The 26327-nt window shown below is 41.0% G+C and overlaps 7 protein-coding genes across 7 annotated transcripts; 3 read left to right on the top strand and 4 right to left on the bottom strand.

Moving 5' to 3' along the window:
- Positions 1–4003: 4003 nt before the first annotated feature.
- EAE98_011560 (uncharacterized protein) lies at positions 4004–5242 on the bottom strand (the record flags this gene model as incomplete). The annotated part of the gene is made up of 1 exon (XM_038959182.1): positions 4004–5242. The coding sequence occupies one exon, from the start codon at positions 5240–5242 to the stop codon at positions 4004–4006; it is 1239 nt and encodes a 412-aa protein (XP_038804536.1).
- A 1068-nt stretch (positions 5243–6310) lies between these two features.
- Positions 6311–8011, bottom strand: EAE98_011559 (uncharacterized protein; the record flags this gene model as incomplete). The annotated part of the gene is made up of 1 exon (XM_038959181.1): positions 6311–8011. The coding sequence occupies one exon, from the start codon at positions 8009–8011 to the stop codon at positions 6311–6313; it is 1701 nt and encodes a 566-aa protein (XP_038804535.1).
- A 2290-nt stretch (positions 8012–10301) lies between these two features.
- On the top strand, positions 10302–11759 carry EAE98_011558 (uncharacterized protein; the record flags this gene model as incomplete). The annotated part of the gene is made up of 1 exon (XM_038959180.1): positions 10302–11759. One exon carries the CDS (start codon positions 10302–10304, stop codon positions 11757–11759), a length of 1458 nt encoding a protein of 485 aa, XP_038804534.1.
- Positions 11760–12336: 577 nt separating this feature from the next.
- EAE98_011557 (uncharacterized protein) lies at positions 12337–16661 on the bottom strand. Its single transcript, XM_038959179.1, has 2 exons — positions 16019–16661; positions 12337–15952 (listed from the first exon to the last, which is right to left on the bottom strand). The coding sequence occupies exons 1-2, from the start codon at positions 16210–16212 to the stop codon at positions 12742–12744; spliced, it is 3405 nt and encodes a 1134-aa protein (XP_038804533.1). The 5' UTR covers positions 16213–16661; the 3' UTR covers positions 12337–12741.
- Positions 16662–18280: 1619 nt separating this feature from the next.
- On the bottom strand, positions 18281–18679 carry EAE98_011556 (uncharacterized protein; the record flags this gene model as incomplete). The annotated part of the gene is made up of 3 exons (XM_038959178.1): positions 18281–18466; positions 18523–18603; positions 18677–18679. 3 exons carry the CDS (start codon positions 18677–18679, stop codon positions 18281–18283), a joined length of 270 nt encoding a protein of 89 aa, XP_038804532.1.
- A 577-nt stretch (positions 18680–19256) lies between these two features.
- On the top strand, positions 19257–21489 carry EAE98_011555 (uncharacterized protein; the record flags this gene model as incomplete). The annotated part of the gene is made up of 2 exons (XM_038959177.1): positions 19257–20943; positions 21128–21489. 2 exons carry the CDS (start codon positions 19257–19259, stop codon positions 21487–21489), a joined length of 2049 nt encoding a protein of 682 aa, XP_038804531.1.
- Positions 21490–22219: 730 nt separating this feature from the next.
- On the top strand, positions 22220–25900 carry EAE98_011554 (uncharacterized protein). Its single transcript, XM_038959176.1, has 4 exons — positions 22220–23231; positions 23310–23776; positions 23840–24141; positions 24238–25900. Exons 2-4 carry the CDS (start codon positions 23452–23454, stop codon positions 25651–25653), a joined length of 2043 nt encoding a protein of 680 aa, XP_038804530.1. The 5' UTR covers positions 22220–23231; positions 23310–23451; the 3' UTR covers positions 25654–25900.
- The last annotated feature ends 427 nt before the right edge of the window (positions 25901–26327 follow it).

Here is a 26327-nt window from a genome sequence, read left to right as displayed (position 1 = left end):
TCTTAAAAACTTATAAAATTCGCTTAATTTTGATATAAAAATTGATTCCCAAAAAATATTCAATTTCAATCTTATATATTCTATTAAATAAACAATACACATCTATAAGATTATAACATAATTAAATTCAATTGATTCTAATTTTATAAATATAAAATTTATTAAAAAATATTTAGTATATAAAGATTAGTATTCAATTGAAATTGAGATATTGATATTCTTACTTTCTAATATAATTGAATAGGATTCTATTCGAAAATGATTTAATATAATAATTCTTTTTGTGTTATATAATTTGATTAATTTTTTGTAGAAATCCGAAATCTGAAAGGGATTTATCGAAGAATTAATTTATAATTATTTATTGAAATGATTGAGTTTATTCGAAGAATCAATTCGCGCGAACTTAGCTGAGGTTGCTGTACCATTTTATTAATATTAGTACTATTCAGCTTTTGGAATATTATTTAGAGATTCGAGAATTGTAGAAATATTACTCTATTAATATCAATACTATTAGAACTGTATTAGTATTGTACTTCCACTGTATTATCTCCTGGTTTGTTCTGTTAAGGTATTCAATAAAAATACATTTGTATATTGATATTCAAAAAGCAAGTTTTAATTAATTTGTATCAGTTTATGATATTTATTATAATATCAATAAAAGATTGAAAATAAAAATATATTATAATAAAATCAGAAACAAATTTTGAATTAGTTTTAGATAAAATAATATTGATTATAATAAAATATAAAATAAGGGATAAGAATAAGAAATTATTATTGAAATTGAAAGAGATATTGTTATTATTATATATATTTATATGATATCAATTTTAGAGTAATATCTGTATATGATAATTCAAAAAAATTATCTTATTTATTAATATTATAATTATAAGTCCAATAGATTTTGATTTTAAAGAAATCTATAAAATAATATACAATATAATAGCGATTATGGACTTGATAATCAGAAGGCTATTATATTCAATTACATTTTTTAATTATTTTATGCCAGGTATAAATAAAATGATATATTGTATAAAGATTGCTTTATATAAAGATCTTATTTTAATACAAATATTATTAGATTTATTAAATAATTTATTTAAAATATTTTAGAAAGATATGGGTATTATTAAATTATCAAAGATGAGATAGTTCATAACATAATTATATTCTGGATAAAAAAAAGGATATAAATGTAAGTTAAAGGCTAACTTTTCAAAATTCAAAAATCGAAAAATAATAGAAAAAGAAAAGCAATTGATGTTTTTTGAATCCTTTAATCAATTTTAGGATATATTTCATAATAGTAATAGAATCAATTGATTAAAAGATAGTATGTATTTGAAAATATATTTGGAAATAAAGGGAAGTGTATTTATAAACAAAGATATAAAACATTTCAAATTTAATTGTTTCAAGTATTTTCAATATTAGAATCTAAATTAAAATCTGAATTAGAATCTGTTTTCAAATCTATATCTAGATAGACAGGAATCTATCAAAAGAAATCAACTAACACATCAATGAACTTATAGATTTATATACTAATACAATAATAAAATATTTATATAAAAATATAAAATAGTAAGAATCAATTAGATTGATTAATAAATTTCAAAATTCGAGTGAATCTCATAATAATGAATCTAGTAAATCTAGTAAATCTAGTAAATCTAGTAAATCTAATAAATCTAATATCTCCCCTCTTTCTAATCCCCTTCCTCCCTCCCCCTCCCCCATCCCTTTCTAACCCCCCCCCCCCCCCCCCCCCTTTCCCCCCCCTTCTCTTTTTAATTTCTTTCTCTTTCTAGTCCCCTTTTTTTTTCAAATCTTTTTCTTTTTTTAATCCCTCATTTTTTTTTAAATCCTAAATCTCTAAATCAATCAAAAACATTTAATCAATTCTTCAAAATCTTTAATCTTTTCAATCTATATTTTAATCAATTATTTATTTTATTATTTATAATTTGTCAATTGAAAAATTGCATTATTAAAAAACTTTCAATTTATAAAATTATAAATTTACTTTAAATTTCATTCTATAAATCCTTTATTTTTGATTTATCAATTGATTTATTAATCTTTAAATTCTAATATATTAATATTTGTATACATAGTATCTACCTAGGTATACTTTTTTTTAATCAATCAGCTTTTAGTTGTAAATTATATTTTAAATTCTATATATTAGGAATTTTATATATATTTTTTAATAATAATATTAATCAAAAAAACAGTAAGAATTCTTTTGATAATAGAGTTATTCCTATATATATATATACATATATTGGAAATATTAAAACACTTGTATTATTGTCTCTAGATTAATATATTAAACTGAAGTTTTTATATTCAAACTATGTTTTTAATCTGAATATATAATATCAAATATAAGAATCAGGGTCCTATTTATAGATCGATAATCTTTCAATTTTTTCGAATCTAAATAATTTTAATTTATAAAAAGTCAACGATGATAAAAGCTCTTTCATATATAACAATACTTTAATAATATTGATTCAACAAATTCGAAAATCATAATATTAAATTAACTAAAAGTAAATTCTATTACAAAGTTTATAATATTAATTTAATATTCATAAATCATTTTTCTAATATGTTATATATTAAATTTATTAGATTTTCGTATATAATCAAAAAAAGACCTATCCTTTTTTTTGTTTTATTCAATTTGAGATAAAATTTAAAGCTTTTATTTTTTCAAAAAAGCTAATGTTTGAATTATCATTATAAAAATATATATATAAATCTAAATCAAAACTTAATCAATAATAATCGGAAATCAAAATTATTTCTATTGATTCGAGAAAGATATGCAAGAGTAGCACTTCTATATTCATAGATCTTAAATATCTAATTGTATTCTATTGAAATAGTCAATTATATAGAAAAATGATAGGCTTTATGTAGACATTATTGAAAAATCTAGTTTCTTTTGTATTTGCTTAATCTTTTTAATATAGTAATTATTATACTAAAATCATTCTTTTGAAGCGAATATTCTTGTTCATATATTTAGAATTTGCTTTTCAAAATTGAAATATAATAACTAAAAAAGAAATTTATACATTATCAAAATTCATTATTCATTACTTAAAGTCCTTAATTTTTTTCCAATAAAATCGATTGCTTTTAACACATTTTTATTTATTTTATTATTTTAATATTAATCTTATTTTCATTGATTAGATCAATGAAAACTTAATATAACTTTTCTTTTATAATTATACTAATTGAACTCATTAAATCATCAAGCTAGATCATTTCAATGATTACTTTCCACTTAACGGATTTATATAATACTACTATTATTATAATATTCAAATCAATATAAATTCTCTAAATGATAATAAGGATAAGTATTACGGTCAATCTGCATAAGGGCTGGCGAGAGCATATAAATAGCCCCTACGGAGCTATTTCGGGCCGACGCCAACCCACACACAATTATAAATTATAGAATTTTTATAATTTAAAAGAATTAATGAAAAGTCTTTGTGCTATATTATACCTAGTTAATTTATTATTATTATCTACTTTAACAATAAGTATAAAGATATAATTATTCCTGATTATAAAAAGTTGAGAAAAAGCTTATAATATTACAAACAGAGGTTTATTCGTAATTGTAATATTAATTCGAAATTGTATATATATCTATTTAAAGCAGTCGTCGGGGAGAAAGAGTTCGAGACTCGAATTTTAGAATTGAAAATAATTACAACAAATCAAAGAAGAAATTCTACGAAGTCATTATCTGAATTTTTTCCCCCGACGATCAATAGTACTTATGAATAACTCAGAAATCGATTAACTTTAAAAATTATACTCTAATCATGAAATTAGTCTATTCATTTAATAGTAGGTTTAAAAGGAATAGTAAAGTTAATATAATTATAACACTTCTTTTAATCTATATCTACATTACGTTCATCCATGAACTTTTGTCTTATGTTCATCTAAATGATTAATTGTTTGCTAGTAAAGACCCTCTTTTGATTGGCTCCATGACCTGAAAATCCATTCTCGGTGGAAGCTCATCTTGCGTCCAATATATCATGCCATGTCTCAACCAATCTGCATACGTTCCAGGTACTACATCTGATCCATCATGCTTTCTCCACAGCGACCCCAAAGTCTCACCAAGTACCCGTATAATAAGACCATGAGCGAGTTTGAAGCCAAAACTCCTTTTCAAACAAGCTTCGACAATCTCTCTTGCCTGTGTTTGCTCCGGACTCTCTGTTTCCCCATTACGAGGAATTGGAAGTGACATTAAATCAAATGCCATTTGTCCATTCCAAGCCGTGAACTCGTTGATAAGCTGCGAGCCCTCCATGTATTCGATGGCATACACATGCTCAGCAGAATATCTTGGTCCATTCCAGTTGTCATTCTCATCAACTAGTCCCAGTACCATCGTCATTACTTGTCCTTGAATGATGTAATCTGTCAATAGCTTGCTACAGTCTTCAGCCGAAATGGTTTTTCCATCCTCCTCAATAGTGAATGAACCCCCCATCAATTGAACTCCTTTCAGCAAGGGACTAGAATGCATTCCCTCTGTGCTTGTCTTGCCGCCATCTGCAGCCCACAAAGCCAGTAATAACTTGTGTGACCTTTCAAGCATGGGATTGTTTATTTTCGAAGCTAAGAAGTAATTCGTGAGACAACGCTCATCAATCGTACCTGCATTATACGACAAAAGCTCAAATGGCGAAGCATCGTTATCAATGGTCTCTTGCCACATACGATCTAGATCACCGATTTGCATCATTCCCACATCCGCGTACACACCACCATACTTTAGGAGGAGGGGGAATCGGACCAGGTCGGATGTGTGTTGAGGGCTGTGGTCGCCTCCAATAGTACCGTCTATGAAAGCACCAGGAAAGGTACCCAGATCGCTAATGTCCAAAAAGTTCGCGACGTTTAGAGGTGAAGATGGCTGTCGATCGATTACACGGACAGTCCAACCTTGTTTTGAAAACCTCCGGTACCAGGCGCGAACATTTCGTTGAGTGTAATGATGCATGTTGGAAAAACCACTATGCCAGAAGAACCAAATATTCTTTTCACTTGAAATTGGCTTAGGGTGTAAAAGATCATAATCGATCTCTGAATCCGGTCGTAGATCGAGAGATTCTTTTGGAATGACATGTACCCCTTCAGGTCGAGTATAAAGATCCGAGATAGAAGAAGACATGTTATGATGGCGTACTGTGTATATGGATGTTTCACTTGGAAGCATGAAAGCCGTGGGAGGTAGGGAGACAAGCGATTTGACGTAGTAAACAGGTAACGTAAAGTGTTTGTGGTGTTGTAGACAATTGACGATCTAGTGTGAATTCTCGAGAAGATTAGGAATGAGGACTTACTGTTATATACTTGAACTCTTTGAATGCGACACCGACAATTATTTGATGGATTTCAAACCATCAAACATATGGACGTAGGATTGTCCCAATCGAGTAAAGTGGGCTCCAACTCATCAAAAATGGGCGAGTAGCAACGTTAGTCAAAATGAGTCATTTAAGGTTTTGCTAGCTTAGTCTAGCCCTGCAGATAAGATAAGGCTCCTGAAAGCTCGCTAGAGACTTCGATGCTGATGTTGATTAAGGGGAAAAGAACATTAACGTGAGATACATTTCTCATCTGTTGCCATCTCTGGATCACTCCTTACAATCATCAATGGGTCAATTAACCCAAGGAGAAAAACCAGGGTCACAACCGTAGGCTAGCAGGCATCTTATTGTCCCCGGGCATAATAACTCACGACATACAAGTAAAACCGGCCCTATCCGAGGGCTCTTGAGCGGTTCAAGCCACTCTTTTGGCGATTGGATATTATTTGATCAAAATACAAGTAGAAGGTCAGATTGACTATGCACTTTGATTATGCACTTCGACTTGATCCTAACACATCATCCCTTGATCGATCCGATGTACAATAACAAGATAATTTCCGCTGAGTATCACTAATATACTATATACATTCATCAACGACTAGTCATATACACAAAAGCTAGTCCCGTTTATCCCAATAGAAGCTCGACTTCTTGCTATACCTGCGATCACCCATCAAATTGCTCGTGGATATGCAAGATCAGTTCCGAGGATACATCCAAACGGACCGTTGCGATTCCTACGCGCAATGAAACAAATGAAATTGATGCATAATGACCGCCTTTGATTTTGAAATCCCATGATATTTTTACCTTGAAAACTCCGCAGCAAAGATGTATATAACCCATGCTATGACCGTTAAGTTCACTCACGCTTCAACACCCACTTGGCGATTCTCGTTCTCCTGGTTCACATTTCCACTTCTCTCACCGATATCTTTCTTGACCATTACCGTCTTGCCATCAGATTCATTTGGCATATCCTTTCCAATTAATTTCAAGAAAGTTCCCAGGTCTTTTCGTACTGTTGCCAAAACAGCCATGCAGTCAGAACACACCCTTAAACAGCACCATGTACATTTCCATTGTTGTTCATAGTCTCCTTTCGAGCAAGTTTGGCATTGGAGTGGACATAAATTATTTCGTGACCGTCGCATAAATCTGTGACTTTGAAAGCAGTCAATGTGTTGTGATGTAATGGGAGGAGCTGGTAGAATTGTTCCAGGAGCGGGGAGTGAGGAAGGTGACAAAGGGAAATAAGAGTAAGAGAGAGACGTTGCACGAGAGGTAGTTGTTCGAGAAGTCTGACGGGAGTGTGGGTTTGTCGTGACAGTTGGAGTCGTGGATGTAATAGATGGTGAGAAGGTTGTCGATTCAGCTGGAGGTGAGGGCTGAGGTGTAAGGATAGTTTTGGTGGCATGTGGCTTTTGGGGTTGCGGTGACCGGACGACATCCAGGGGAGATGTGATGGTTAAAGTCTCAGAGGGACTCCGAGAGTGGTTGCCGTGAAGAAGATTGGGCACGAGTGCAGATTGTTGTGAAGTTAATCGGTCGCTCGCTGTTGCAACGGAAATATCGTGTGCGTGACTAGCATCCGACTTTATTGGTACTTGGGTTGCGGATGATAGATCGCTGGGTGGTGTAGTCGGTGAAAATACTTGTGGTGTAGATGGTTGACTTTGATCTTCATCCGATCTTAAATACTCTGGTGTTTGCAGACCTCCATGAGGCGAGTATGGTGCGTTTGTCGACTGTGACGTATGCCCTTCTCCAAGATCTCCAGACTGGTCAGTGTTAAGGTCGCCATGCCCACTGAGTTCATGAGACTGATCTGTGGCTTTTCGTTTGCTGACGTCTTTCAGCTTCGAAATCTTTGCGCCCATCGGCGGTACTGCTGGTGCTTGCGGTGCTTCACGAGCAGGTATGAGACCTCGTTCTCGATCAGAAAGCTCTCTATATCGGAGAACCTGACTTGGCAGTTTGGGCAAGGAACGATCGAGTGCCGAGTTGCCGTCTTTGGAAGGAGGACTTGCCGTTGAGCCGTTACTCTTTAAGAGTTTCAAATCAGGAAACTCAATTCCCTTCTGGGTTACCAATGATCTTCTCCTCCAAATTTCTTGTGTTGGAGAAGATTTCAAACTCGATAAAGATTTTGGGCTTCCCATATCATTTCTTGGTGTCGTTGGAGATATCTGATTCTGTTCATCTTGCTCTGGTATCGGGGGAGTTTTTCGAAACTCCGATTCAGTATAGCTGAGTGAATCTTTGGTAAAGTTGCTACCGCCGGACAAAGTTCGAGAAAGGACAGAATCAGAGTAACCTGAAGATGATATGCTCGCAATGGAAGACTTTTTTGACGCGATTGGAGTACTCCCTACGGCTCGACGTGGAATTGACATTGCTCTTGAGCTTTTCCTCTCTGGCAGAGAGCTCGTTCTTGCTGGCAAAGAAGGCAAGGTTTTTGACATGATTGCTTGTTGAGAATCTTTCAATTCTATTGGTGCACTGGGAAGCGCCTTCGTGTACTTCGAGAGGGGCTCTCGATACGGCGAATTGACTGCTGTATCCATCTTGTTTCAAGTCTCGACTTTGACTTCTTATAAGAAAATAGCGATTGTTCAAGTGTCAATTATTCTTCAATGTAATGAATTGAATCAGAGTTGCAACGATGGGGGGGAAAAATGAAGGGAGACAGAAAGCACACAAATTCATCGTTATTCGACTTTCTTTGGTACTTTGGGTGCGATATAAAACAAGCCGCCAACCGGGATCCCTTGAAATGGTCAAACGACGGAACGATGAAAAGGGAACTTCGCAAGGGCATGTATGGACTAGATATCTTGCAATAAGTTCATGCATTTGTTTTGACTAAAGTTCTTATTGAACTTGTCCTACAACGCATGGATCTGGATATTGATGATGATGAAATTGAAACAGATGAGGAGTTCTAGAAGGAATTCTACACTGAAAAAAAGAGGGAAAAAGACCGATGCCATGGAAGGGAAGCAGGAATTTATCTATTTTGAATTCATCCCATCATGAACAATACATGCATGGGATGTAGGATAGTGTGAATACCTACCTACCTTAAATTTCAGATGAGGTGTTTTTGAGTTTATTCCATGCTGTTTGATACATTATGCTTTGTTATGGCAGAGGGAAGGTAGGGACGTGAGGATAGAGATAAGAGGGAGAAGGTCAAGGGGGGCTCGGGGGGTTCCTTTTCCATTCCATTCTTTTCTTTTCAATCTATACATAGAATTTCAAGAGTCGCGCGTAGACGGCGGGGGGATTTCCAAAGCCGAAACTTCAGGTGTGTATGAGAATGATCGTCATGATGATCTTCGTAGATGCCGGCAGATAGATGGATGGATAGATAGATGGATGGGTAGATAGATGGATGGGTAGATAGATAGATAGATAGATAGATAGATAGATAGATAGATAGATAGATAAGTAGAATGTGAGATAGCAAGGGACCTTGACAAGATAGTTTTGACATATGTGTATACCTTGTCGTGGTATTGATATAATGCGATGTGATGTGATATAATGTTGTACTTTGAATAGATACCTGGTAGTCTCGAGGTAGTGAGTGTAAGGTTACGAAAATGCTTTCTAGACCTCGTATTAGAGATTGGGGCTGAATTAAATTGTGAGGTAGCTTTGATATGCATGAGGAGAGATGGGTTTAGGAGAAGGTTAAGTTTATCTATCTACGAAGTACGATAGATGATATGTATATATGTATATATAGATATATATAAATACTTACAAGTATGTGTATTACACAAACACATTTTATACACATACTACGTATATACATTCATACTATATACATATAATATATTTCCCGGAAGATCATCATCATAAGGTTGATATTGCTTGGGTAAATGGACCATCAAGACTTTGAATTCATAGATAAGAGTACGAGAATGAACATGAACGTGGATATGAACTCCAAGATATCTCCCATCTAGTATAGTCCTCCCGATAAATCATTAAATTAAATCTGTTCTCGTCAAGAGAAATGAAGTATCAAATATATCATGTCTTTATCAATTATATCGTATTCCTCTCTCAGTTCCTAGGTAGGTAGCTACATATTCTTCCCTCCCTCGGATGTATTGCTTGTCTGGCTCACTTGATCCCGTCGTCGTTACAGAATCGATCAACCCGAGTTAATTGGTCGAGTTGACGATTGATTTGCTGTACTCTATACGATTGAATAGCTGCATAATTGATTGCGGCCCCTTGATTGCGATAATGTATGTACCTCGATCAATGGTGTAAGGTACCACGAATCCCCGTACCCTAGATAGTCGCTGCGAGTCCTTTTTAACAGAAACACCAGGACACGACACGACACGACACGACATACTTTTATCTGATTGATAAACTCTTAAAGATGCTCCAGTATCACACATATACAACATATACAACATATACAACATATACAACATATACAACATATACAAAGAGTAATACAAAATCAAGTACAATTGACTCGTACTTATTCAATACTACCTATCTATTCACCACTCACCACTCACCACTCACCACTTGCCAATAGCTGATTTACCCGTTGCAACCTCGTAGCTTCGTAACTTCGTAACTTACCGCAACTTCAACTGTGATTCTGTTCCCCATGCAATCCTGCATTGCTTTCTGCATGGCCTTGCTGTCCGGGTACTCGAGTATCAATAAATAAAAATATCGCTAGGATGTCAATATTTAAATAGCATGTCAACAGAGCAACACAATTGTTACATTCAATTGTTTGACAGAACGATTTTAGCAAATGATTGAATATCCAATTCATACCTACAAAAACATAACAAACAAATCAACAAACAAATCATGTCAACAATACCATCAAGGACAAGATCAATTCGTAAACCTTCAGAGAGAATTACTAATCTAAGTCGTCCCGATATCAAATCATCTGTGGTTGCAGCGCCCGAAAACCTAGCTTCACCCAGTCGTTTACCCATCAAACCACGAAGAACAACCATATCAACCGCATCGAGCACTCCCACATCTACACGGCCATCGACTACGAGTTCCATTGGTACCAGCAATGCTTCTATACGTCCCCCATCTACCCGGGCAAATGTGACCAAACCTCCTACGACGGGTGGTCAGGCTCGATCATCGTCTGTTCGAATTTCATCTGCTGCGACGTCCGAACCCGTCAAAGATCGTTCAAGACCACCTCTAACTTCTACAAATCGGCACATACGCACCTCGTCGATCACTTCTGCTACTACAAGACCGACCCATCTACGTACAAACTCTTCATCGACAATATTAAACAATCCCTCCACTGTCCTCCGTCCGCCCAGTCAAACATCACAAAGATCTCGCCCACCCAGTCAAACGTCACAAAGATCTCGCCCGCCGAGTCAAACCTCGCAGAGAGCGCAACCACAAGATGCCCCAGTGAGAGCACGTCCACAATCCCTATACGGAGATTCATCCATTCGCAAACCTGCATTTTCTACTCTCCAACAGCACTTTTCACCCGCAAAGAACGTTGGTTCTAAACCGCATCCTGCGTCCTTCCTCGCCGCTCCGACTCCCAGCAAACTTCCTGCGAACATTGCGATCACTGCGGAAACCGCAAAGCTCCAGAATGAATTGTTACAATTGCACTTGTTGCATCGGGATGCAGAATTAGTAAACAGACAATGGAAAGCGAGTGCGAAGAAGAAGCTTGGGGCAAAATTCCAATCAGTAGTGAAGAGACACGATGAGTTAGTTCGCCTGGAGGTGGAGGAAGCTGGAAGAATCAATGCTGCTGCTTTCAAAGAGTGGCAAGATATAGGAACTCCTGGGTGGGGGTTGGAAGAGAAGATACAACTACTCGATGAAGTGCTCAACGAAGCTTGGAATCTAGGCGAGCCTGGAGGAAAATATGCAAGGCTGGTGAGAAAATTCGAGAAGTGGGTTGTCAGGTGTGAGGAGATTTTGAGGGATAGAGATCACGATCAGATGTTGGATGATGAGGAGGAAATAGTGTTCATTGAGGAATTAGACCTGGCGTGGAAAGACGAATGCTTGGTCCTAAATAGAAAACTCGAAGGATGGCGAGATGCTCTGGAAGATCTCGGGAGGTTAGAAAAGGAGTCTACAATGGCAAGTGTGGTGGGCGGGCTCAGGGCCTTGGTGGGTGGCATGCTTCTAGAGTTGGAGGCCATGGCGCAAATAGAATCAGATGCGGTGGCATTAGAACAGGAATGGATTAAAAGTGTAAACGGGAGCATGGAGGACGATAACAATACCCCGGTTGCAGGAGCAGTATGGCGATTTATGTAGGGTATCGTGGGCTAGAGACCTTATTCTCAAGGCTTTACAGAGAGCCCAGCCATAGTTGGCGGAAGTCCCGACATGGCATTACAAGATCCTCAGATATGACACCAATTTTCCAAGTACAATTGATGTGATCCGAAAAAGACCACTGCATCTTTGCCCAGTAGTCGCGATATAGAGAACAGCTTGTGCCCTCAATTCAAATCATCGTGTTTCTTGCTATCTGATAGCCGCTGGAATCTCCCGAAAGGTACCCAAGGCATGCGAACTGGACTATGAAACCTGTGCCCACAAATTCGTGATGCATCACGCATGCGCATGCGCGATTTACGTCCTACACGTGTACCCCCTAAGTAGGCCAATGGCACGATGGTTAGTATAGATTTCATTTGCATTTTGAGACTTACATTCATAGCAGAGCTCAAGTGGATTTTAACATGCTGTAATCTTACAGAATATCTCCGTGATACCCCATTCACCACCAAATCGTATTCAATCGTCAACATTGGTTCGAATACACAACCAAAACATTGGAATGATGCACCCGGTCATGAGAAATCAATGATGTGCAGTGAGATGATATTGTCAATTGGAAAAATTACTTGTTGTATTCTTATTTATGGTATCTCACAAAAGCATATCAGGCCATTCTGTATAATCCCAGCTATTCCATATCACCTGTACCCCAGCCTCTAGCTCACCCAGCCCAAAGACTTGTATGTCCTTAACCAAAAACGCCGTCAAACCTAAGCTATGCATAAGTGCTCACCGCAGACCCCCTAGAGATATTCAATCATAGTAAGACTGAAGAGATGCAACGCAAAGAAACCCATGAAGGTCCTGTGACTCTCTGCCGAAATCAAATGGCGAGCAATCGTTTATAGCTGTATCCCGTGAGTCATAGAACAAACTCCTTCTCAGCCAATCGTTGTGTTGAATGCAATTGCTACGAAGTGGGAAAAGATTTGGCTGAAAAATCTATAATCGATCAAACCCGCTGGCTAGCAAAATCCAGGACCTCGCAATCATCTTCAAAGAAGCCCTCCTCGTCCTCATCACCTGGCCTTGGGGCACCGTTAGAACTAGCACCCTTACGCCTTCGAGTAGTAACCACAATCTGCTCCAGATCCTCGTGATTACTGTCCGCAACCCTCATCACACGCTCAATGGCGGAGGATGGGAGAGCTCGATGGTAAGAAGAAGCTTGGTAATCATCCTCCGTAAGTTGGGGTGGGCCGACATCTAATCTCACACTTCTTATAGGGCCACCAAATGCCCACGCCTTTTTGGATGAATCAGCCGTAATATTGTCAGACGAATTACTTGTAGACGTTGAAGGAGACAATTTAGTCTTCCCGTGAGAATAAACGTGGAGGCTAACTCGCCGATCTGTATGAAATGGCTGATATGGAGCATTCGACTCAATCTCTGCTTGAGGTATTGAGGATTCAGCTCCAGATGGGGGCGATACCCGAGTCGATCCTTGTCTCGCTTTCCAGTTCTCTCCTGCATCTCTGGTCAATGTTTCAAAAACGTCGTCGGGTACTGGCCCCGGAGCAATCCTAATATCAGGTAGAGAAGGTACCTGATACTCGACGTATTTGGCACCCCTAGATGCTTTTTGCTTATCCGCAGGGCGATCTGCTCTCCTGCCTTTCACGGTGTAGATTCGTATGATGCCCCCACCAACTACGGTGATTGAATCGCCATGTTTCCCATTAAAGAATCTGACGCAGTTTGGGTTTGGAATGTTTCTGCTCTTAGGTAGATGCAATTTTGTTCCACCTGATTTTCGCATTTCATTCATTTTACCAGTTGCGGCGCCCACAGAACGGCTGATTCCAGCGGCCAATGCCTGTGTTCCTTGTCCTGCTTGCGACTTCACGCTTGCGGCAGTGATGCCTGGAATGCCGACACTACTTCGACGCCTGCGAGAACCTACCAGAGGCCGAGCTACGGTCCATAATGACGACACAGCACTTGAGGCCACCCCAACAGCAGAAAGCGCAGCACTATTGGCATCAGTATTTACCTGCTCAGAGTTTCCGGGGTGGATGCGTCGTCGTGGTGGAGGCCAAGTAAAAGCACTAGCTGGAAGATCGAGGATATGAACCGTTCCAGGCTCAGTAACCATCGCAGCACGCTCACCGTGCGGTGCAGTCCATACGACGTCCACGATTCTTGCAATGGTCATGCGCGAGAATTGTGCAATCTGTCGTACGTGTGGCCCATGCAGGCCTCCGCTCTGGGAGCTCGCCCCTTTCAGGAGAGATGACCTTGAATAGTGCAATCGCATAAGATCCCAGACAAACTGAACATCGCCTTTACTACTAGCCGTGAATAATGCGAGACCGCTAGGCGCAAGTGACAGGAAACTACACCCATGAGGCACGGGGAAAGTAGCCAATGGGTGAATCGAAGATCCCGAGGTTTGTTGGGCGAGCGAGTCCAAGTCTAGAATTGAAATCAGACCAGGATCCTTGCTTGCAGTGCTCGCTTGGCTATTGATTCCATGCGTAGGAGGGAATTGAGGAGAAATGTTCTGGGGTGCTGGGTACCCGTTCCCACTGTTCGCTTGCTGGGGTGTAGATTTGTTCCAATAATTATTCCAATATTGAGCACCTTGTTTGCCAACATAGCCTGAGATTTCAACAATTCCTTGTGTTGCCGCTTGAAGAACTTGTTTTAACACCCCTTCACCACCAGGAGTATCCACAAGACAGTTTACTGCAGGAAGATGAGGTGGAGCTTGTGAATTCAAGCCAGGGATGCGCCCTGCTGCAATATTTTCTGGGATAGTAGCACGGAGTGAGATTTGAGAAGTGGCTGCCGAAGGACAATAGGATAGCCAACGTCCATTTAAAGATAGGATTGAGGCCTTGTATTGAGATCGCGGGCTAGCCTCAGCTTGACGTCCACCTTCAGCAAAATTGTTGAAAACAGCGGGATCTACGGAAAGACCATGTTGAACGGTTGTCCATACCTTCCCAATACACTTGAACTCGACTTTCTCACCACTATCCCGCTGCCGAAAGATCCATGTTTCGCCAGTGATACCTGAAGCCACGACAATGTTACCCCGATCCGCTCGAATCGTTAAAGAACCGATAGGGGCCGGTGCTGTAAACAACGGGCTTGATGGAGGTATTGGTACGTGTATTTTCGGGGTAGATAGTAGGGTGGCAATATGTCTCTTTGTGCTCAAGGAATATATTTCCACGGTTGTTTGATAGTAGTCTATCAAGTCATCATCGTTGTCACCGTTGACGGAGCGGGCTGGTAGTCTTGGGGAGCTCGGGCCCTCGTCTTCAACTGGAGCGGGAGGACTTTCTGAAGACGCTGTGTATTCGGCGCTGGAGCTGTCACTGATTGTTCGAACGGGACCGTGTACAACGACCGCGATCAAAGGATATTGGAAAGCAAGTTCCGATGAAGCAGTCCACGGAAGGATCTTGGCATTGTAAACCCCGCCTCTCAAACCATCCAAGGTGAGGATTTTACTGAGACCTCTCTTGGTAACGTTATGAATACTAAGCCCGCCCTCAAATCCGGTGACAATCACGCTGTTTGGAGGTTTGTTTGTATCTTGAGCCGGATAAGTATCAAATCCACAAAAAAAGCCCTTCTCACCAGGGACCAGACCCGAAGTTCTTGGTGATAGCATAAGATTGGTATCGGGCGCTCCATGGAAGTGGGCTTGAGGTTGATGTGGGAGTGGTGGATAAGGATTATATCGCATCGCCTGTGATTGTTGTGAATAGCTTGAAGTACGTCGAGCTGCATAAGCCAGAGCGGAGTGATATTCTTCAGGACTGTATGGAAGGTTTCCATCCATTTGGTAACTCATAGGTCTTCTACGGCCTACTGCACTTATTGGCGAAGAAGATAAGGGAATGTGATTATTGGGAGACCCCTTTTGTTCTCTCGCTGGATAGCCGTAGTTCGTGATCTTGTCTTCGTATGAAGATGGCAGAGTAGGCGGCGATTCACCGAGACTTATAAGGTTGTTTGGAGAACTGGAAAACGCTGGAATATCCTTAGCCCATTCATTTGTATTGTGCGTGACGGAAGAACCCTGAGAGGTCGACGATAGTGCCTCCAACATCGGTGATGTCACAGAACTGTCATCTTGTATGGAAACAACTGGCTTCGTCTCCGGGGATGGAGTTGGAGGAGTCACCACGGGAGATTTGTTCTTACTAAATGAGTTGGCAGATTAGCAATCGTGTATGTTCAGGAGAGCCTTTATGAACTAAGAAACCCACGATTTCGCGGCATTATTCCTCGTCACCGCCGCCATAACTCCTCCAGAACCACCGCCGCCATCCCTCGCCGACCCATTCTTTTTGCCGTTCTTGGTGGGAATTTGCACTCCAGCTGAAGCGCCTTTGCCAGTTTTACTAGATTGTGATGTTCCGCCTGAGTTGTTGTTGGTTTCGTTATCAAATGAGGTGGGCATTCAAATGGTTATAAAGTCCTGTTAAAGAGACTTGCGCGAGTTTTTATAGTTGATGTAATGTAGATGAAGTGTTTATAATCTAGGACTCGGGTTTGATCGAGGTTGGCACGATAATGAGGTCGTGAGGTGTTTCGGATGTCTGACACTTGATAGTTTCCCGGGCTTCCTGAATAAACAGAATTCAGGATAACGCGCGGGAAGATTTGAATGATAAAGAATGTATTTTAAAGGATGTGTGTTTGTAAGTAACTCTAGGGAGGGTAAATGAATATTGATAACACGATGTCTTTATGTTTGTAGGTTGTTGTTGCTCTCTCCCTTCTTCATAAAGAGCTCCTGAATCTAAGCCGGGCTGGATGGCTGGCTGGGCTGGATGGCTATCTGATCTGGTATCGTAGTCTGGTTGGCATATGTTTGCGGTATGAAGAGGGGCATTCGCCAAGAGTGGGGAGATCATGTACACCTGGGCACGAGTTGACCGTATCAGTCAATGGATGGATGATTCAGATATGCAGGATAAAGGTTTGTGTATACATACTCGTGGAAGCTAATGGATATATAACCAAGTTGTCACCCTTGACTTGAGAAAGTGTAAGCAAAGTTAAGTTGTTTGGTTCTTTGATTCATTCCACCTGTTCTTATGATTGCTACTGCTACCTATCTATCTTGGTGTCGACGACGACATATAAAACACTTTGTTATTGTTGCTATTCACATTGCCGACCGACCTAGTAAGCATGCCGAAGTGCATACATACATTCCGTTATCACTATCGGAATCGCATTCCCATTCCCATATCCCATATCCCATATCCCTTTCCATTTCCATTTCCATTTCCATTTCCACTTCCATTGTCATTGTTCTTTTGTTCTTTTGTACTAATTATAGCCACTTCGGTTCAATAGATGAGATGCTTTTCACATCCCGATGCTACACCGCAATATGCGTCGTATTCGATGGCATTCTCCTTAATACTTTAAACATCATTCTGATAGACAAGGTCATTAGGTACCTGGTCTGTCTATCAAAGAACTGTGCCCTTCCTCGCAGCTGATTCCCGACGCCCTTAGACAAGTACGTACTCAAATAGTGTTACCTTGGTATTGATGACGTTTGATATCAGCTCGATGATGGCCATGGGACCAAGTGTTCATTCATTACCTATTATATCTACTGCTAGAATCCGTGATCATAGATGAATTCATAGTAGGGAGATGATTGACCGGGAGACTAACAATAACTCTCGCGTCTCTGTAGATCTCCTTCCTCTCTTTGTACTTATCGCTGGAGCAAGCAACATGTGCCCGTATCGAGTATTGGTATTGTATATGTATTAGATTCATTGGCTCTAGCGGTAGCTACCTGAGTGATACACCACAATGGGTCATGTAACTAACCCCCTTTAAATCTTTGAACGTACCGAGCATAAGCTATACCGTGGATCAAACAGAGTCAAGGCAATTGAGACATCTCCAGACCTGTAACTATTCATACATATCCGGGCTTCAATCGAGGCATATCTGGACTGAAAATCACTTTGTAAATTACTTTATAGATTTGACTGATGTTCATGAGAGCAGGCTGCATAGCAGATCTCAGTCAATTAGCCACGTTGGAAGAGGAGGATATCGCTAGCTCGATTGTCAAGTGATATTAGAACAACGTCTCCTGCAGGTACAGCAAACCCGTTGTTGCTGGTGCAAAACTGTTCGTTGTTACTAGGATTTCCAGATTCCGGAGTACAAAGCCGACCGCGTTCATAATCCCCAAGGGTTCGCTCATGACAACACATAGAAGTTCGATTGAACCACTGGTACCATTATCATCACCAAGTGCTTAGACTGAAAATTGAAATCTGCTTATCATGGGTATTTTGTGCATATATAAATTCCTCACAAATGCCAAAAAACTCACGCCCAACCTTTCCACAATTTGCGCCAAATTTTCCGCGGGCTCCCACTGACTACCAGGCAAGCATACAATAAGTTCGATATCATATAAATATAAAAGACTATTGTGCTGCCGCAACACCAATCCCATTAACCAAATCCGCCCCAATATGACCCATTTATGCCTTCTTCTTCAAAGCAGCTTTCGCTTTGGCAGCCTTCTTTCTGTTGCTTCTGATCATGACCACACTCAAAAAGGACCCGACGACGGCTGATGCCAACAAGATAAGGATGACAGGTATTCTGATTGCCCAGACTCGAGGAGGGAATACGTTTTGGAGAGGATGATCGGAGTCGACGAATGGCTGGACCCGACAGTTAGCTTCAAACCCCTTTCTTGATGAGGGCATAACATCCGTACCATAAGTAGTGTCCAGGTGGTGTAGTAGAGGAAGACGACGGAAGCAGCGACAAGCATCGCGAGGCCAACGAGTTGATCGAGCTGCGAATGTTAGCATAACTTTCAGCGCAACTTGCGAGAAATCAGCTACACGCGCGGGTTGGATATATCTTACCATTGTTGCAATGGAATATTAAAGGAGTGTGATGAAATCAACGCGAACACCGAAAGCTTGAAGGTTTGAGAGGTGTGCCTTTTCCTTACTTTCTAGAGTGAATATCGTAAAGAAATTGAAGACAATTTGATTGTTCAAATGCACATGAGAGCTTCCTTTCCCTGTCAAGTCAATCTGGTCTTTCGTAATACAAGGGGGAGTGGTGCACGGCTCTCATCTAACAGGTACAATAAAAGCTACACATGACTTATGTAAGATTGAATACTAGACAGTACAATGATGTTTTGCAACTGTTTTATTGCAGATTGTGCGAAGTAAACTGAATGCTGTACCTGTCTAGATGCTCCATATGTATTGATCAAACAACTATATTATACGTTATATTTTAGAATAATTTTACTAGAACAAAGTGAAGGCAGCATCTGAGGCAGCGCACGTGACTGTTATCTTATCTTAGCTTCATCGCGTTCATTAGCGCGCCATTAACCCTGCGTCAATTCCTCATTTTCAATACTGGTCACCTTCATGAAAATAGACAACCATCTGACGATTTCAATCGTTAAAATAAACCCACGCAATCATGGAGATGAGATCGGAGGAAGAGAAGCAAGCTGCTGCGAAAGCTGAATATGAGAAACTTCTTACGATGCGATCTGGTGGTACCTATATACCACCTGCGCGCCTACGAGCTCTACAATCCCAAATCACCGACAAATCGAGCAAAGAATATCAGCGAATGGCCTGGGAAGCTTTGAAGAAGTCAATCAACGGTTTAATCAACAAAGTTAATGTCTCAAACATAAAACATATCGTGCCAGAGTTATTCGGAGAGAATCTGATTAGAGGTCGAGGGTTGTTCTGTAGGAGCATTATGAAAGCCCAGGCTGCCAGTTTACCATTCACACCAATATATGCCGCCATGGCTGCGATCGTCAATACGAAACTTCCCCAGGTTGGAGAGCTTCTGTTGAAGCGTCTTATAGTGCAGTTTAAAAAAGGTTTCAAGAGAAACGATAAGGCTGTTTGTCTTTCTGCCACCACATTCATTGCCCATCTTTGCAATCAACAGGTAGCAAATGAGATTGTCGCGGCCCAGATTCTGTTGTTACTTCTCAATAAGCCGACGGACGATAGTGTGGAAATTGCGGTTGGATTGACGCGTGAGGTGGGTCAACATCTCGAAGAGATGAGCGGGCCTATTGCTCTGGCGGTGTTCGATCAGTTCAGGAATATTTTGAATGAGGCAGATATTGATAAACGGGTGCAATATATGATTGAAGTCCTTTTCCAAGTTCGAAAAGACAAATATGAAGATAATCCTGCGATCAAGGAGGAGTTGGATCTCGTGGAGGAAGAAGATCAAATCACACACCGCATGGCCTTGGATGATGATATTGACGTCCAGGATGGATTGAATATTTTCAAATTCGATCCTGAATGGGAACAAAACGAAGAATTATACAAACGACTTAAAGCGGAAATTCTTGGAGAGGGAAGTGACGATGAGGATGATGACGACGAGGAAGATGATAGTGAGGATGATGAGGAGAAAAAAGAAGAAAAGGCTTTAGAAATTAAGGATCAGAGCAATACGGACCTCGTCAACCTACGACGAACCATATATTTGACTATCATGTCTAGTATCGACCCCGAAGAATGTTGCCACAAGCTGATGAAAGTTACGCTACCACCCGGACAAGAGCCAGAACTTCCTTCCATGGTTATTGAGTGTTGCTCCCAGGAGAGAACATACTCAAAGTTCTATGGACTCATTGGGGAGCGGTTTGCAAAGATAAATCGTCTTTGGACCGATCTTTTTGAACAATCATTTGCAAAATACTACGATACCATACATCGTTATGAAACAAACAGGTTACGAAATATCGCGAGATTTTTTGGGCACCTTCTTAGCTCCGACGCTCTTGGTTGGCACGTTTTGTCTATTGTACACCTTAATGAAGAAGAGACAACATCAAGCAGCCGTATATTTATCAAAATTCTTTTCCAGGATCTATCAGAAGCAATGGGCATGGCAAAATTGCAAGCTCGCTTAAAGGACGATATATTGCGACCTTATTTCGAAGGATTGTTCCCTCGAGACAACCCTCGCAACACAAGGTTCTCTATCAATTACTTCACAAGTATTGGGATGGGTGCTATCACTGAAGAGATGCGCGAATACCTACAGAATATGCCAAAGCCAGCGCTGCAAACCTTACCTGCGGCTGCTGCCGATGCTACATCGGACTCAGGAAGTTCCGTTTCTAGTTATTCATCATATACAGGTTCTTCCTATTCAAGATCTCGTTCTCGTTCTCGCTCTCGCTCCCTCTCTCGATCCCGGACTCGATCTCGGTCTCCATCCCGCTCTCCATCCCGCTCTCCATCCCGCTCTCCATCCCGCTCTCCATCCCGCTCTCCGTCTCGCTCTCGTTCCCGGACTCGGACCAGGAATCGGTCTTTATCTCGGTCTTTATCTCGGTCTCGGTCTCCATCTCGTTCTCGTTATCGCTCTCGTTATCGCTCTCGGACTAGGTCACGGTCCCGCTCCCCAAGCCGATCACGCTCCCCGCCTAAACGATCTCGCAACGGCGATAGATACTCGCGATCGCTCTCCTCAGAGCGGGCACCAAAACGACAGCGACGATTGTCCGATTAGATTTCGATTAATCGGACACTACAAATTGCATTTGCTTAATAAGGGGGCTTTCTGGGAACGGGGCGTGATACAAATGTATTTAATTTTAATACCCAGTTCAATCAAGAACAGTGAATTTCAATCAACTTCCAACACACTGCTTGTAAATTTGTGATAATCGGAGATGATTCAAGCCGAATTACTTTTCGGCGCCACCAGCGCCCGTATGACAACTTCATTACTTGAGTCAGCTGTTGGAGGTATACTTTGCGATCCATATGATTTCCCGATGAACATCAAGGATCCGTCCCATAGGCTCGGGGGTACCTTTGGAGAATCAATGGTCGCGTGAACTATGGCAAATATAATCCCGAGGCAGAACGCTCACTTTTTACATGTTTTAGCAGGTCAGTGTAGTTGCTTCAACGTCTACGGTTGTGTGTATAACCTCTGTACTGGTAGTACGAAGATATCCCAGACCTCGAGCTTGTAATAGTTGGCTGATAAATCTAGTGATCCGTGTTTTGTGCAATTCTCACAACACTGTAGGTAGGCTTTTGTCATGCACGCAAAGATGTGCCCCTTTCTCACCGACGGTAAATCCTTGGACGTATGCAGGTTACCATTCCAATACTTACGATTCCGAAGTACGAAGTAAACATCCACCCAAACACTTATATAAAACTTACTCACAAACTTTAATAAGGCTAATTCAGGAATATCCGAATAAGGATATACACAACAAGGTTCAAAATTAACTCAACCGGGTACTTTAGTCAAACTCACTCAGTGGAGATGTTGAATCTGAGTAAGCAAGGCCTTGTATGTGTAAGCGTTTTTAACTTCCACCAATGTTCCCAACCCCCTGACTCCCAACCGCCAAAAATGATCACCACCACAACCCACCAACCACCAACCACCAACCATCAATCACACCACACCACACCACACCACCCCATTTCCTGAGAAGAAGAGGTCATGATGGCTAATCCAAAACCTTAACACAAAATCAACAGCCTTTCCTTTCTTCGTATCCTGGTTGTTGTTGAACCCGCTCGTCAAACGGTCTACGGGATATACTACTACTCCGTAGGTATTCAACCATCTAAATGCCTACCTAATCTACCCGCAAATTGCCAGGCCAAGACTCCAAGCAACTACCAGATGCTGTACCACTGTCATATTGTGCATCAAAATTGGCCCTTGTCATGTTAGATATACTAGTCTCGTAAGGACAAAGCCAGTCAGCCACGAAATATAAACCGTTCGAGGGACTCTCGGAGGGAGGGATCAAATGATTCCCATCACATCCATTGATGCATTAGCAACTTCAACCCTTTCGATGCAGCCCGATTCCCGTCTATTCGGAAAATTGATACAAGGGATTTGGAATCAGCCAAGGGTAAAACACAGAAATTCATAATCCATGGATTTATTTCGCCCCCTCTTCCGTTTTGCATTACCTCACTTTCTTAACGAATCACCATGAACGTTCAACCGACTAGAACACCTTACCGAGTGTATTGTAATATTGAGCAAAGATCCTCAGCGCGTCAGCACAGTTTGTAAGGCTAACGCTGCTTCACACACTCCCTGCCCAAACCCACTTTCTCTTATGAATGTATGAATGATATTACTCCCGTACGAGCCTGTCCTTTCAGATTCGATAGAGAAAAGCTATGTAACAGAGCTTAGAATGCACAGTGCACAGTGCACAACGTCCTTCATCCAATTGTTCCAAATCATGGCCGGCGTCGTATCTCTCTAAAGAAATTTGTCATTTGACTACTTGCTTTTCTCACTTCTCCATCGTACAGTATATATTTCAGATGGTGCGTAGACAGTACCTGGATCACAGGGCTATCCGCTGCATACGCCAGAGTATATCACTTTCCTTAACTTTTATACAGAAAACATGTAAGCAGTGATTTCTTATCATGTCTGGCGACAACTTCTTGAAATTCCTCCAGATCACTGATGATTATTGTGATATAGACTTTATCGGTAGAACAAATCTCCCATGCACGCGCACCAGTTTGAATTCGGAAACGACGGTACCATTGTTTGAAATCAGAAGGACGGATGGATCGGCCATTGTCTACAGTCCCAGTAATATAGTGGTATTGGCAGTGCGGTGATGGATGCACGATCAACGGAGTCTCCCCAATCGTATCGATCAGGCATTAAACGTCCTTGGGAAGACGATACGAAAACACCGACACAACAAAATGGAAGTAGTAATAGTTGGCATCGCGGAACATTACCACCAATTGAAGCTGGACCACTTTTACAGTATCCAGTGTATGACAATTCAGGAAACTGGGCGACACCGAACAACCAACATACTCAGAATGGCGAAAGTTCGGTCGTGAAAAGGTCGCGTTACGAGGGGGGTGATTACAAAGGAGTAGCGAGGGTGGATCTAGACGCATGTGGGAAAATGCCCCCATCGCAGGCACACTGTAGGTGTTTAGGACTGCCTAAAAATGTCATGTTTAATCACTAACTCAGCCGTTACTCTTTAGATTCAAATGGATATGGTCATGATTATAGTCAGACGATCCAGAATGCTTCTACTCTTGTTCAATCTCCTCGATTGACCGTAAGGGGCCGGGTGGACTCCCCGCAACATATGTCTAATATATGTCGTCAGTGCAGGCGGCAAACGACATTTGATCGCGAAGAAGAATCTTCACCAGAGTGTTGCGAGCATTGCCAAAAGAACCCTGAAATTGCCCTTGTTACACAAGCTTGCAGCGTTGGGCTTACTCAGCTAGCGGAGACGCTCCGTTCGGGTATAGATTCCGAGAAGCGTGGTATCAATCCAGTAAGTACCAGCAAAGTGCTTGGTTCTTGTTGTCAAAAGGGTTCATTCCATTCATACTCATGTGTAATCTTTCGAGTCATGCTTACAAAATATTAGGCCCACTCACAGTTGCGTCTTCTTCCTTCTGGAGATCCACCTCCAATGATTGACTTTGGCCTAAAACAAACACTCCACTGGATACTCACCAAGATAAACAAAGTCAACGAGCTTGCCGATAAATTCGTTCAGCAGATCCCTCCAGGGTCTTCAAAAGCCCCCATCAAAAAGGGTGCCATTCACAGTGTGACTCCATATGATCCTTTAATCATCATGAAACGACGTATTGAGGATGACCACCAGAGAACTACATTGAATGACATGGGCACATCTGATTCTAGAATGCACCAAAGACGCAGGTCTATGGCTAAATCACTCAGCGAAGGACTTCCACCCATAAGAACTCAATCTCCCAACTACACCCATGTGTCAACCGACAATACGAGCCGGAGGCTTTCGAGTATGAATCCTCCTTCAGCCCCAGCTCGACAATTGCCATCTCCACCAGGACGAGCTTTTCCGTCTCCATCTCCGACCTCGGTCAGCTTCTCATCTCCTTCAGGGTCGACATCATATACGGGTCTATCTGGTGGCCCCTCTCAATCATCAAACTCCCACACTACTAACCATATCCTACCTCCCATTACAAACGCACAATCATCTGATAGCGCATTGCAAGTCCATACAGCAGCGCTTCAACATGAGGTTTCTATCCAAAAGATCGCATTATCATCGTTGCAGAGTGAACACGATAAGCTCCTTGCTGCTTTTTCGCGGTCTCAAAGTCGAGCGAGCGCCCTCGAGAAGAAGCACGAGGTTTCTGACATTGAAATTTTTAGCCTTACCGAAGAGAAAACGCGATTACATGCCCAAGTTCTCGAATTGGAGGGAGACGTCGAGGATCTTGCGAAAAGTAGGGACACCTACCGACAAGCAGCGGTACAAGAAGGAGCACAGTACGTTGAGATTGTGAAGATGGCTAGTCAACTAGAAGAAAAGACTGGGGAAGAGAGAAAGAACTGGAATAAGCTGAGACTTGAAATGGAGCAAAGAATTGAACAATTGAGTACTGGGATGAAGGCTCACACCGAAGATGTTGGCGCAAAGTCACTCGTACCAGAATGCATTGAGAAAAATGTGCCTTCATCCAGTGAGTACAATGATGAAGGATCAACCGGTATAGCATCGACAGAATCGACTAGTGACGGACAACTTCGCGCAAAGGATGACCAGGCCAATCTTCTCAAAGCAGAAATCGAGCGCTTGCAAAAGCGTTGTGAAGAGGTGGAAGCTGCATTGAAAGCTGTCAGGCAGGAAAGTCGCTCAATGGAAAGCATTATGGAAGCGTTGAGTAGAGCTGGAAAGGGCATTTTGCAAAAGGTTGAAAGCGTGTCTCTGAGCCCCGAGACACCCCCGGAACCTCAATTAGATTCACAATCCAAGCCAGAAACCGATCGGCTAATACTTGAAGAATAAAATTCTTACATGATACACGACATTCAATACAAGTAAGTAATCTGCGATATGTGTTTGTTCACATCATTGCTGGCGTAGAGCAGATTTCACTCATACATCCGTGTTTGAATGTGGGTTTATGGATCTGTGTATATGGATAAACTCAGGTGATTCAATGCGTCTTACAAGACATAAAAAGGCCTTTCTATAGATGATTAGATATTTTTGATCTGGACATCAAACAATGATTCTAATATTCAATACGGGTTATTTTACTGAACATCACATGAGATTTACGGAAACACTATCAAAGAGTAATATAGTATAGATTTTTGAGTGATCCGGTGAATTCCACAATATACAAGTACTATGTCAAAATCATTAGACAGACTGATATTTTTCAAACATCAACGTTGCCGCTACGATATGGGGATATGAATATATTATTTTTAGTCGTTCTGCGTTTATCAAGTCGTAACTCATTGGTCATAACCCCATGTGATCCACTATTATTATCACCCAATGATATTGTCAAAGCTCTGTTTCCTGCGACAACTCTCCTACAAATCTGTAACATCTTGAATCCTCCTCGACCTCTCATCGACCGCTCTCCTCCAGCTTCCCCCCGCCAGCATTCCTCACTGAGCCTCAAAACATGGGCTCATAGTAACACCATGCCAAGGATTTGAAACGCC

Source organism: Botrytis deweyae (genome assembly GCF_014898535.1).
Source record: "Botrytis deweyae strain B1 chromosome Unknown BDEW_049, whole genome shotgun sequence".
NCBI lineage: Eukaryota > Fungi > Ascomycota > Leotiomycetes > Helotiales > Sclerotiniaceae > Botrytis > Botrytis deweyae.
Note: the sequence above shows the minus strand (reverse complement) of the source record. Positions and strands in the feature narration are given on the sequence as shown.